This window comes from Bos mutus, chromosome X (genome assembly GCF_027580195.1).
Source record: "Bos mutus isolate GX-2022 chromosome X, NWIPB_WYAK_1.1, whole genome shotgun sequence".
Taxonomy (NCBI): Eukaryota; Metazoa; Chordata; class Mammalia; order Artiodactyla; family Bovidae; genus Bos; species Bos mutus.
The window spans coordinates 100,459,170-100,473,347 of NC_091646.1; the positions used below are offsets into that span (position 1 = coordinate 100,459,170).

At 41.4% G+C, this 14,178-nt stretch overlaps 1 protein-coding gene across 10 annotated transcripts in view; it reads left to right on the forward strand.

The window, feature by feature from the left end:
• Window positions 1-14,178, forward strand: part of DMD (dystrophin) — a 2,671,852-nt gene that overhangs the window by 2,560,764 nt on the left and 96,910 nt on the right. For all 10 annotated transcript variants that reach the window (XM_070365439.1, XM_070365442.1, XM_070365443.1 and 7 more), the window contains 3 exons: window positions 8,042-8,243; window positions 10,413-10,498; window positions 12,484-12,641. In XM_070365439.1, coding sequence (XP_070221540.1) covers window positions 8,042-8,243; window positions 10,413-10,498; window positions 12,484-12,641 — 446 coding nt within the window. The remainder of the gene's footprint in view (window positions 1-8,041; window positions 8,244-10,412; window positions 10,499-12,483; window positions 12,642-14,178) is intronic.

Below are 14,178 nucleotides of genomic sequence, written 5' to 3' on the forward strand. Positions count from 1 at the left end.
CATGTTCTCTCCCACTGTAGTCCTGCTTGAAATGTGTCCAGCACCAGGAGTTACTAAGGAAAAGAAGGGTGAGTTCTCAGCCACGATACTCATGCTGTTAAGGAGAACCTTGGAGGTTCCACTCTACAGTTATTGTTGCTTCCATTTCTAGTTTCCATCCTTCTCTTTCCTCCTGGATTTGGAGTCCCTTGATGTGTTCTTTTTACACTAGGAGATCTCTTCCATCAGTTTCTCTTTTCTCACTCAAAGAAAATTCTGCCTGGCCAGGTAGTCTTCTCCCAGCTCCTAATTCTCCTCGGGTTCTTTTATTTTAAGGACCCCCTGCTCTTGTTCCACTAGATATGTTGCCACCGTGTGGTAACATCTTCACTATAGCTGCTGCTGCTGCTAAGTCGTTTCAGTTGTGTTCAACTCTGTGTGACCCCATAGACGGCAGCCCACCAGGTTCCCCCATCCCTGGGATTCTCCAGGCAAGAACACTGGAGTGGGTTGCTATTTCCTTCTCCAGTGCATGAAAGTGAAAAGTGAAAGTGAAGTCGCTCAGTTGTGTCTGACTCTTGGTGACCCCATGGACTGCAGCCTACCAGGCTCCTCCGTCCATGGGATTTCCAGGCAAGAGTACTGGAGTGGGGTGCCATTGCCTTCTCCATCACTATAGCTAGGAAATACAATTCAGAGGCAAAAAATGTTGTCTCCCAGGCAGATGTCGTAGGGATAGTAGTCACTCCTAAACGGACCTTGGTTTCAAAATGCCACAGAAATATCAACAGTCATCCATGGCAAATTGCTGGCTTTTCATCTTAGGCCAGTGACATATAAACTTGCTCTATTAAAGACACAGAGACAAGTGTACCATAGACCACAGTTATGGTGTGACAATGAACCTGATCAGTGGCCCTGGGATTTACTTGTGTTCCTTGAGTGGAAGACACATGGGGCAGAATGGCTCTCACTAATGGCTGCCTGAATTAAGTTCTCATGAATATTAAATATGCATGTGTATAATTACTGCCTCTTATGTATTTCATATACAATAAACACTTCGTACTAAGGTACCTCTGTGCTATTAGGTGTCTCATCGTCCTTTAGTTCCTTTCTATCCCTTTCTGTGTTTAACATAAACATGCTGGTCCTTCCATTTTCCCCCAGCACATCTCATAAATTCTACCCATGTCAAACTAACTTCTATATTTGAAACATCTTAAAAGTTTTAACCTATGATTTACAGATTACTTGATTATTTAAAATGGAATTTAAAACTCTCAAAAGTAAATGTATATTCCATCCAGATTATCCACGTAATCTAGACATTTACATGGAAGCTTCGGTATGAAGAAAATGTATCAGCGATAAATCTGAAGGTCTAAGCAACAACAACAACAACAAACAACCAAATTTTTGACTTTTCAATCTCAAGGAATTAGGCCCACCAAATTCAACTTCATTTTCCTCAATGATCCAAGCATCCCAATTGTCCCTTCACTCATTTGTAGCTCTCCTCACACACACACAATGAGGCCAATAGCTTTTTTTTAACCCATATATATTATGACAGATGGGGTATACACCATCTAAACTTTCTACCACATACCTTTCTACCCAGTACCTTTCACAATCCTTCATCTTCACAATGAATGACCATGCAGTATTCATTCAGATGATGAGACGTCAGTATTCTCCAGATATGACTGGGTGAATATTCCCACAGGGTGCTTTCCCACGCAGGTGCTTACTGACAGATACATCCTGTGAAACAGACTCCAAAAGACATGATGCAGTCCAGGTCACAGTCAGAACTCCCATCTCTTCACCCAGTGTGTTTGGTAGATTAGCCAGCAGTACTGCACATGTCTTGGCTCTTTAAAGGGGCATGAGTCATAGCCAAAGGGAGCACTGTTGTTGTTCAGTCACTCAGTCCTGTCCGACTCTTTGTGACCGCATGGACTGCAGCACACCAGGCTTCCCCGTCCTTCACCATCTCCTGGAGCTTGCTCAAACTCATGTCCATCGAGTCGGTGATGCCATCCAACCATCTCATCCTCTGTCATCCCCTTCTTCTCCTGCCTTCAGTCTTTGCCAGGCAGGGAGCATATTATTCTCTTATTCTAAGCCTCTTTCTAGGTGGCTTTCTTCCCTTCAGCAACAATCTTACCTTTCTTCCTTATTGTTACATTTTAATCCAGTCTCTCCACCACCCCACCCCTGTCCTCCCCACCCCGCAGAGAGTATATCTCCCTGGGCTCAGCCACTGTGCTAGTCCACATTTAGGTGGTAGCAAAATGAGACACACCTGGACTTTGCCTTGTCCTTCTTTCCCCACTTTTTGATAAGGGCTCCCACTGGTTCCAAACAGAAAAGATGGGGCCGTCCTATCCACTAAGCAACAAAGCATGTGTTACGTTCAGCCCTAGTTAGGTGAGGTGTGAGAAGCGGGTAATTCAGCCCAGGAGTCCTGTGGAACTCTTGCACTTACCTTCCAACTAGCAGTCATAGTCTCTTCTTTCAGGATATTACCACCCTTTAAGACTCTCAACTGTAGCCCCAGTCCAGGGACTACTAGTGTTGCATTGAAAAGGAAAATTACGGTAAACTAGGGGACAGCCAGAAGTTCCCCACTTGAATTATGTTTCTAATTGTAATTGTCCTCACAGATGTAGCCCATTTATCAAAAGTGCTCTTTCCCAGGTTCCTTTGGCTGGAATTCTACCTGCAGGCCAGAGAGGCTGAAACTCAACGGAAGGAGATTCTGAAATTTTAAAGCTTTTGCTCCTCCAACCAAGGAATTTAGTTTCTAGCAAACTAACCATCAGTTTGCCATCCCCTTCTAATCCATTCTTCTGGCTCCTGGAGTTCGGATTCTACCATTTTCAGATTCCAGTAGAAAGTTGTATTATTGATAACCAATTTCAAAGCCTGTACTACTTCAGACCAAGGGTAGCTTGACAACCAGCATCAGTGGTTCATTTTCATCCCTTTTATCAGAATAGTCTTTTCCTTTGAAAAGAATGCCATACCCATATTTTCAGCTAAGAATGAGTTGCAGCCTTCTAAACCATCTCAGTTCTTGCACTAATTGCTTTGGGTATAACAGTTAAGCTCAAGAGTTGATGAGGACTCAAAATGAGAGTCCTTACAAATCTACAGTTCATTACAAGAGAAAGGAGAAGCCTACCATGTACCAACAACATTAAAACAGGGCCACGTGTCACAACCACAGGGTGGGGTCTGGAGAGGCCAAGTCCGAGCTCCAAGTGCCCTCTCTCTGTCAGGGCCAGGACAGGATGCACATTCTCTCTTGGATCAAGAACCACCAGTGTGAGCACAGAGCACTTTAGAAACCAGGGCTCACCCATCAGAGTCTCATCCAGGATTGCTTATAACTGCTGGTGCCCTGGATATCTTCTCCTTATATTTGCTGTTGCTCAGTCTCCCAATCGTGTCTGACTCTTTGCGACCCCATGGACTGCAGCATGCCAGGCCTCCCTGTCCCTCATCATCTCCTGGAGTTTGCCCAAGTTCATGTTCATTGCATCAGTGATGCTGTGCAGCCATCTCATCCTCTGACACCCCCTTCTCCTTCTGCTCTCAATCTTTCACAGCATCATGGGCTTTTCCAATGAATCGTCTGTTTGCATCAGGTGACAAAAATACCAGAGCTTCGGCTTCAGCATCAATCCTTCCAGTGACTATTCAGGGTTGATCTCCCTTAAGATTGACTGGTTTGATCTCCTTGCTGTCCAGAGGACTCTCAGAAGCCTTCTCCAGCACCACAATTTGAAGGCATCAATTCTTTCCCATTCTGCCTTGTCTCCCTACATAGCCAATCCCAAACCCAGTGGCCTCCATGGGCCTCACTGAGACCAGGTAAAAATGGCTAATGTTACTGCTAGCAGTAAACAACTGTGATAACCTGTAACCCATGGCTACCCATAAACACAGTGAGTCACTTCTTTTCACTACTTTGATCAAGGCTCTGCATTGTGTGGCTGGTTTTAGCAAAACATGCCTTGCCAACCTCAGAGTCTCTGGAATTAACCCTCGCAGCAAAGATAACTACATCAAAGCACATTGACTTTCTCGCTAGGCAAAGATTTTTTTGAGAAGTCCTTCAGCCTGAAGGGTAAGCCACCTGTGGAAAGATGTGATGTCCACAACAGCCTCCTCTTCCCACAGACACCTTCTGCCTGGGCCAGAAAGTCAGCAGACACGTAGGAGTTACCCACCCTGTCTGTGTACTACTGAGGTTACGGGATTGTTGATATGTTAACATGGGGTATCCAGGTTGACCCATAGGACAAGCCCAGGGTTGTGTTTGTGTGGGCACCACCAGCCTTATTCAAACCAACATTTTGGTGCTTTTTTTTCCTCCCCGTATTATTGCTAGTAGAAAAGGGAGGGTAGTTTTCTTTTATGTACAGTCTGGAATGATTACCTCTGCCACCCACCTTTCTTCTTTTCAGTACATGCCCCCACCTGTCGTGCCATAATACCCAGAGCAAGTCTCCTCTCTGGTCTCAATTTTTCCCAACTGCCAATGCTTCTGAAAGGGGTTTTCTAGTTCACAACACTAAGGATTCTGTAAAAGACAAAAAAAAAAAAAAAAACCAGCAAAACTCCTCACTTGTGGCATATATAGAAAAGAATGGCGTGGACATTTAAACCTAGGATGTTAAGAGGGTGAAAAAGTGAAAGCATTAGTCATTCAGTTGTGTCTGACTCTTTGTGACCCCATGGACTATAGCCCACCAGGCTCCTCTGTCCATGGGATTCTCCAGGCAAGAATACTAGAGTGGGTTGCCATGCCCTCCTCCGGGGGATCTTCCCAACCCAGGGATTGAACTCGGATCTCCTGCACTGCTGGCAGATTCTTTACCTTCTGATCCAGGTGATCAGGCACAACCAGCACCTTGGGAACCAATCATTCATGGGATCCATTGCTTGAGACCCCACCCCACCCCCGTCCCCTTCATTTTCTGCTTTTCTTGCTTAGCAAAGAGAACCCTGGAGAGCTGGTCATTTATTGTCTTTCCCCCTCTGTTACCCCCAGATGGTCCCTCTGCTTCACTGGCATCCAAACCTCTAGCATTCTCTACTGTCAAAATAATTTTTGAAAGAAAAGGTATATTAGAACATACTTGGGGTTTTTTTTTTTTTTTTATAGCTTTGAAATATATTCCCTAGCGAATACACTAAAGGAGATATATTCTTCCCCTAAATGGAAATTCCTAGCTTGAGGTAAACGGATAGTTTCACAGAATTGTGGCTGCTGGTTGCTTGTTGAGGCTTCTGGAAACAACTAATCATTATGTTTAATGTTTCATCAAAAAAATGCCAGTGTGTTCTCCAAGATGCTCATTTCACACAGTTAAGTATATGTTTGTGTGGCAATTACATTGCCCCTATTGATTTTCTCACGTCTTTGCAAGTCCATGGTATCGGCTGTATATACCTCAATATGAGTCTTTTACCAATTATTCCGTGAAAGTGGAGTTCTGTTTGGTATGTTAATTTAAGGAAAATGTGTTCTCCAGTCTTCTGTGATGGATCATTATCGTGTTTAATGACATTTGGTTTTAGCAGAGCACACCACACAGTATTTCTCATCCCAACTATGTCATCTCCTGCTCCTATGATTTTGGAGCAGTTGCTTTGCACCCCTCTGGAGCTACTGATGCTCCTAATTTCCTATTCTGTGTGTTACCCATTCACCTGTACAGAGAGGAGAGTAGACCCCATAAAAAGAGAAGAAATGCCATTTTGCTGTTGGTTGTTCATGTCCATCACACAGGGAAATTGGACTCTTCATACCAAAGTGAGTCTTACAGATTCTCACTTGTTAGCTCTTATATCCATGGATATAAAGCAAAATATCTATCATGATTAAGGGAAAGTAACAACAACAACAAAAAAACAGTAGAGAAACTTCAAACCACCCACTGCTTCCCTCAATATATAAAGAAACATGTTGGGAATATTGGTATTTGGAGGAAGTCTGGTCTTCTTTTCTGCTGATGAAAATGGTGTGCTGATTACGTACACCTCAAAACCTGTCCTGAGAGGAAGTCATGCACATAGCAGAGAGGATGAAAGTTGTCTCTCTCTGGTCTCCCATACAGTCCCCACTCAGCCTTCCCTTCCTCCTGTCCCCCTACCTCCTTGTATTGTTTTTTTTTTTTTTTTAATCTGTTTTCTTTTTCCTACCTCCCTCCATTTCAAATCAAGTTATGTTTTTTCTGCCACTTGAAGCACAGTCTCAGCTTCCATATAAAGAGGTCATTCCTTTATCTTGAGAGTATTTTTAAGCAAAAGAGTGGGGAGCTTTGCTTTGATAGGATGAGTGCTCCATCAGGGTATTGTAGGGAGACTGGTCCATGAACATAGAGAGGGCTTTACTCACTGGGATGAAAGACAAAGAAAAAAAAAAAAACAAAAACACTTGCATCCACCATGAGGTCTCTTCATGCTTCCAGGGAAACTTCAAAAGGGTACTATTTTCCTTTTTGAAAAGAGAAAAACGTGCAGTACATAGGTATTAACCTACACAGGTATTAACCACTATTTTGGGGTTTTGTCCTTAACATTTAATTAGAACTAGCCACAAACAGTAACTAGGAAAATGCATTAAAGCCTTAAATTTGCATCTGTTTAGTACAGGGCAGCCTGTTTACTGACTGGCATGGCTGTGTTTATCTGAAGTTATGTTTAGAATTTTGTTGCCTCCTCCCCCAGGATGCGTGAGAAATTTACTTAATTACCATTGACTCTCTCTTTCTCTCTCAAAGGACTGAGAATGCAGACCAGAGCTTAGCTGTATAAGGTCTCATAAAAGCAAAGCTGTTGCATTCTCAATTTGGCTAATAAATTGACTTTAGAGAAAACCATCTTCCTGGGACCCTTGGTAGTAAAGCTTATGATTTGCTGATGTTGGACAAGGTTGAGGTTTCACTTTTGATACGTTTGTCTTTTGGTATACCATTAAATACCACCTTAGATGATGGAAACCTCCCACTTCCCACCAAACTTACAAAGTTCTTGTCCTGTGCTGTGCTCAGTTGCTTCAGGCATGTCCAACTCCTTGCAACATCATGGACTGTAACCCAACAGGCTCCTCTGTCCATGGAATTCTCCAGGCAAGAATACTGGAGTGGGTTGCCATTTCCTTCTCCAGGGGATCTTCCCAAGCCAGGAATCGAATTTCACGCATCTCCTGCATGAAACACATAGTAGGTGAAAGGAGAAACAAGTGAGCCTGACATCTGAAAACTGGATAGGTGACGCAGTTATTTAGTTTGTCTATAGAAAATTTTAGTGACGTTGAGTATTTTTCACCTAGTGTTAGTGTAGCAAGAGAAATTAGGAGGTGACTGATATTTCAAGGAGAAAAATACTTAATCATTATAAATGCATAGCTGGAAATCGAGTTTATACAACCCTAACCATACAGATTAATCAAACTGACCTTCTCTGATACTAATACAAGAAAGTACTGTTAGGAACCTTTGAAAATCTCTAGTAAAACAGTTTTTTTCCCCCCGTGATTTGGGTGGAAATAACTCTGTTCCTATAGAACACTATGGGTCCCTTTAATTCCCCAAAATTGCCCAATAGTTACAACATAAGTACTGTCTCTTCACTCACTTCTTCACCCGTTGCCAGTGAGACTTCAGAACAACCTCTGAGCTTGTGAATAAGTGAATAAGTGAAAGTCGCTCAGTCGTGTCTGACTCTTTGCGACCCCATGGACTACACAGTCCATGGAATTTTCTAGGCCAGAATACTAGAGTAGGTAGGCTTTCCCTTCCCCAGGGGAATCTTCCCAACCCAGGGATCTAACCAGGGTCTCTTGCATTGCAGGTTGATTCTTTACCTTACTCATCAAACTCATAGCCAAGGGGTGGGAAGAAGACACTTCAGTAAGAGAGGGTAGGGTTCGGGTTTGGTGTTCACTGAAGGGTACAAGACTGTCCTACTAGGATCGTCAGAAACAGTGACAGAGGGTTTTCCCCTTGAAATGACGGATGATGTTCTGTGGCTCTTGCAGTGGATCTTTTGAGCCTGTCAGCCGCATGTGATGCCTTGGACCAGCACAACCTCAAGCAAAACGACCAGCCCATGGACATCCTGCAGATCATTAACTGTTTGACCACTATTTATGACCGCCTGGAGCAAGAGCACAACAATCTGGTCAACGTCCCTCTCTGCGTGGATATGTGTCTCAATTGGCTGCTGAATGTTTATGATACGTACGTATGGCAGGCTTTCTCCAGACTCTACCACAGGAGGTTTAGTTTACAGAACGGTGACGGTGTAATTAGCATCACAGTAGGGCATTGGTCTAGAAATATGGTCCTCAGGATGAAAGTTTCATGAAGCCGTGTGACCAAATGCTATCCCTGTGATTAAACATTTTTGCATTTAATGGAACCAAAAAAACGTTTTGATATGCTGGGAGGTAAAAAACTAGGATGTAGATTGCACTCAGATTAGAAAGCAGACAAAACCTCGAGATACTCATTTTTCCAGTAGTAGGATGAGTCAGTGTGTAGCCATTGGTTCTTGCCCTTGCTAGCCTGTGTATCTTGACCACCCTCTTTGGGTGCGGCTCCTTCTACCCAAAGAGATGTGCTCCTGGAGGTGTGACACTCCTGTCCCCAGCTCCAAATAGTGTTAGCTGATACTCAAGAGATTTTTGCAGAGGAGTGTGAATGGTTATGAAAAAAAAAAAAAGCCCTTAATGCAGCAAATTCAGATCCTCAAACCGAGGAATTCTATTTGTTTTTGTTTTTGTTTTTTAATATATATAAATAAGGATTGACGAAGTTTTAGTTTGGCACCTCCGTTCATCCCTCTATCTGAGAGAGTGCTTGTTTTTATCTTTGGGATTGCTGCCCACCCACCCCCCCCCCCCCGTTTTGTCTTGAGCTTAATGAAGACAACTGAGGAAGGTATCAGCAGGAATTGGTCTTAATTTCAACTGAATTCTTCTTAGACATCAAACTCATTATATGCCTGATTTCACATGTCAGCAAGAACATATTCCGCATTTAGAAATCTGGGAAGCTTTTCTGAAAGGAGTCGCATAGCAACTATTTTAGTTTTGCCTTTGCTGTAGATTTCTACTACCTCCTGGATTAAAATGTATACCTTTTTTTTCTTTGTTATTTTGCTAAGATAGTGCTTGTTAAATTCCAAGGCTATTGAATTCTCATCATTATCTACCAAGCCCTTGATCATGTCGGATTTTAATTGCAGATTATACTTACATTTGCTTTGAGAAGGGTTTCTATTCAGGTCTTCCCTCAAATATATTTCAGCACCCATTTTCTTTGCAGATGATGTACGAATGAATTCTGAGTATATGACTTCCCTTCTCTATGCCTGAAAATTATTTGGGGACAATGTTAACTCCTTGAAGACCTGAGTTACAGTATAAAATTTGTGAAACTTTTGATTTGCCTTTTTAAAGAGGGAAAATGGTAAAAACTTTCCAGTGATAATACTTTTTCATGAATGTATTAGGACCCAGGATTTCTGTTTGACTAACATATTTAGTAAATTATACCAGTTGCAAGCTGAGCATATTGTTCACTAAAAGTAACCACTCTTGAGACCTATCCTTTGCAGTTATTCTATAGACTTTTTTTTTGAACCAGGATATATGGTTCAGTTGTTTTTCATAACAAAATAAAAGTTGAAAATGATCAAAAGACAGGTTTTACAAAATGAAAAACTTGTGCCTTCCCCATGGATACAATGAACTTGTTAATAAATTTGTATGCAAAGTAAAAGCATATGTATGTTAAAACATTGTTATAGCAATAGGATATTTTAAAATTGCTCCTTAAGATCATCTGTTCCAATGCCCTCTAATAGATTGTATCATATTTTTTCTTATAGAGATAAATGTTCATATTTTATACTATGTGTCTTGTGGCCTGAAGTGACTAATTTTCTTCTCAGTAAGAGGCAATCTGATGAAAAGCTAAATGAGTGTTGAAGAGGGCAGAACAGTTAGTTGCTGGTAATTTTTTGGCTTCAGTAACCAAAGTGGATAAATTGCTTAGCACATACTAGTAATTCTTCCCCTTATCTATTTAAACCCAGGTGGCTCTCCGAAGATAAATAAAAGAATCTTTTTCTTATTTTATGTAGAGAAATGCTTACCATTCGAGTAAGGTCTTTTAGAAACTGAAAACTTGGTAAATGTTCACCGGTCAAGTTGGTCAGATTTCCATTTCATTCTAGGTCATCAGCCAAATAGATAATGAACTCAGAAACGTTAATGATCTTAATAAAACAATGGTCAATAGAGTTCCTACATCCAAGTTTTTTTTTTTTTTTCCTTAACTAAGAAGTGTTTATCTTTCAAGAAAGTGTCAGTAATTGTTTTCTGCTTTGATTATTCATAATAGGGGACGAACAGGGAGGATCCGGGTCCTGTCTTTTAAAACTGGCATCATTTCTCTGTGTAAAGCACATTTGGAAGACAAGTACAGATGTAAGTCATGTGTACCCTTTTATTAATGTTGGCTAATTACCCCAGTTCTAGATGGGGAATGACACAGTGTTCTTCATTGACAGCAGGTTCCTCGTGTAAGATGTAAAACTGCTCTTAGACAGGCATAAAATTTGGTTTGTGCCGTTCTCTGTCAGACATGAAATTGTAGGTATTTAAGTAGAGAACGAGGATTAGCTTCTCCAGTACGAGTATTATTTTACATTACATCGACTGTGTCTGAATAAAACACATGTTCCTCGGGGATAAAGTCTGATTTCCTAACCCCTTTGTCTAAGTCAGAAAAAATAAATGTGAAGGTTTAATCCCTGCACATGCCTCATCTTTGGATTCTTATTTAAAGAGTACTATCTGGCATTCATGTTCAACAAACCTTGTTTATTTTATAATCATCTTACTGCGAATTGTACTGACATATCCAATTCTGTGATGTGATTAACGTTTTATTATTTGAGAGACAGCTTGCCATTTCTTACAGGGTAAATATCACCTTACAGAATTTCCTTTTGACTAGCCATTGGGCTCTTCTGTGTAAAATTTGTAAATCCAAATTAAAAGCAAATGCTAGCAGAGGGATGGTTGAGGTGACGAAGCAACCGTTCATTCCCATTGTGAAGGCATGTACTTGTTTTTCCCCTTTAAATGCTCATGAGAAATCTTTTCGGTAGGAATATTAAACAAACCTAGTATATCTTGTCTTTTCTCTTTTCCCCTAAGGCCTAGCCACACAGGGATGTAGAGATGTGCTGAGCTTAAGGATAGGCAGAAGATAAAAGAGATGGAATTCCTCCAAAGCCATTCTGTGTCCTACTGCTCATTTCCCCCCTAGGAGTAAACCACAGAATACACAAGCTGTTTTAGCTCTCACTTTTATGTACTTTCCACTTGAGTTTTTCTCATCCTAAGAACCCAAGAAAAAAGAACAGCTTTCGTTAGCTGTTTGAAAATACGTTTTGGATGAAACAGAATATTTCTGTGGGCTTTCATCCTTTAAATATTGTAGCTACTTGTTGTAGGTTAGCTTTTACTCTGAGCTTGCTAATGGTAAAGTACCAGCACATCATAATACTTACTTGATAAACCAAGGACGCTTCCAGCCTGTGTTTCAACTATTATACTAAGAGGGAACAGGTTGGAGGTTGGCCAAACAAAAAATATTAACTTCAAACTGGGATGTTTGAAGGTAATTCATAATTTTGAAATTTTGTGGATGTACTGGAGAGCTGGGGGGTTGGTGTGTGGGAGATCTCAAGTGTTGTCACTGCTATCTGAAATAAATATCCCATTCAAACATTGAATTTCTGAAAGTTTAAAGTATGCATATGAGTAGGAAAAGCTTTCATGGATTGACTTTCTTGGCAACTTTTATTTAAATATAAGATAGGATTAAAATAATTAGATTTCTGAGATCAAAAGCTGTTACAAGTGTTCAGTGCATTCATTCATTCTGTGAATCCACCTACTTGGGGCACCTGCTGTCATTCAGGGGCTGCTCTTCTGCTCTACCCATTTCTAGCACACAGTTGCTGTGTGGTCCCGATTTTGATATATTCTGGGATCTGATGTCCACAGGGGATAGCTCTTTGGGCCTGCTCTATGTTTCTTAATGCTAAAACATTTATTGTATGATGGAGGTCATGTCCTATATATAAACTATTTTCCAAAGGATTATGTTCTGGCTTAGGAAAAAGTCACATGTCAGAACTGTATGTAAACTCTCATTGCTTACAGGGCTATAGTTTACTTAAACATTGTCACACTTCATATATACACAGTGGTGATTAACTTGATCCATAAAAGTAATAAATGTGCAGATTAGTGTACAGTAGAAGCAACCCATCTGGGCAAGTAGGGAACCCCTCTCTCCTCTTGAGAATTGGTACTGGAATTGAGTAGGTGGTTTAGTTGTGCTGGCATCTACTTGGTGCTACTTTTTGATTGTTGGAATTCTCTTCTTCCTCCTGTAGACCTTTTCAAGCAAGTGGCCAGTTCAACAGGATTTTGTGACCAGCGCAGACTGGGCCTCCTTCTACATGACTCTATCCAAATCCCAAGACAGTTGGGTGAAGTTGCATCCTTTGGGGGCAGTAACATTGAGCCAAGTGTCAGGAGCTGCTTCCAATTCGTAAGTTATTTACCTTCTTGAGTACCCTATTTATTCTTTTGCATTTTGGGAATTAATGGAAAAACCACGGAACTGTAGTTTCTCACATTAGCTCTCCCATAGGCAGGTAGGTAGGGGATTTTTGAAACCTCTGTGGGCAGTGGCTTCTGGAACTGTGGGTTTGGGGAGAGAGGACAGTGCACAGGAAGGGAAAGAAGTCTGTGACCAGAGCCAGAACCACACGGGCTCCTAGGATGTTGGTGGGAACGTGAATCTGCAGTGATTCAGCTAGGAAAGAAAGAAATCTCCGGCCAAAGACATCCTTTGTAAAACAAGAAAATGACCTCTGTAGGTGAGTTTCATGGTCTCTTACTTTTTTCCCTAACCTAATTCTGTCATCATAACCTTCTTTTCAGTAACTGTTGGTAAACAGTTAACACAGCTATCATTTTTTTAAGCTTTCCTATTGTAATGCCAAAGAATGTTCAAACTACTGTACAACTGCACTCATCTCACACGCTAGTAAAGTAATGCTCAAAATTCTCCAAGCCAGGCTTAAGCAATATGTGAACTGTGAACTTCCAGATGTTCAAGCTGGTTTTAGGAAAGGCAGAGGAACCAGAGATCAAATTGCCAACATCCACTGGATCATTGAAAAACCAAGAGTTCCAGAGAAACATCTATTTCTGCTTTATTGACTATGCCAAAGCCTTTGACTGTGTGGATCACAATCAACTCTGGAAAATTCTTCAAGAGATGGGAATACCAGACCACCTGACCTGCCTCCTGAGAAACCTGTATGCAGGTCAGGAAGCAACAGTTAGAACTGGACATGGAACAACAGACTGGTTCCAAATAGGAAAAGGAGTATGTCAAGGTTGTATATTGTCACCATGCTTATTTAACTTCTATGCAGAGTACATCATGAAAAATGCTGGGCTGGATGAAGCACAAGCTGGAATCAAGATTGTCAGGAGAAATATCAATAACCTCAGATATGCAGATGACACCACCATTATGGCAGAAAGTGAAGAAGAACTAAAGAGCCTGTAATGAAAGTGAAAGAGGAGAGTGAAAAAGTTGGCTTAAAGCTCAACATTCAGAAAACGAAGATCGTGGCATCCAGTCGCATCACTTCTTGGCAAATAGATGGGAAAAAGTGGAAACAGTGGCTGACTATTTTTTTTGGATTCCAAAATCACTGCAGATGGTGATTGCATACATGAAATTAAAATATGCTTACTCCTTGAAAGGAAAGTTATGACCAACCTAGACAGCATATTCAAAAGCAGAGACATTACTTTGCCAACAAAGGTCCATCTAATCAAGGCTATGGTTTTTCCGGTGGTCATGTATGGATGTGAGAGTTGGACTGTGAAAAAAGCTGAGCGCCGAAGAATTGATGCTTTTGAACTGTGGTGTTGGAGAAGACTCTTGGGAGTCCCTTGGACTGCAAGGAGATCCAACCAGTCCATCCTAAAGGAGATCAGTCCTGGGTGTTCATTGGAAGGACTGATGTTGAAGCTGAAACTCCAATACTTTGGCCACCTGATGCGAA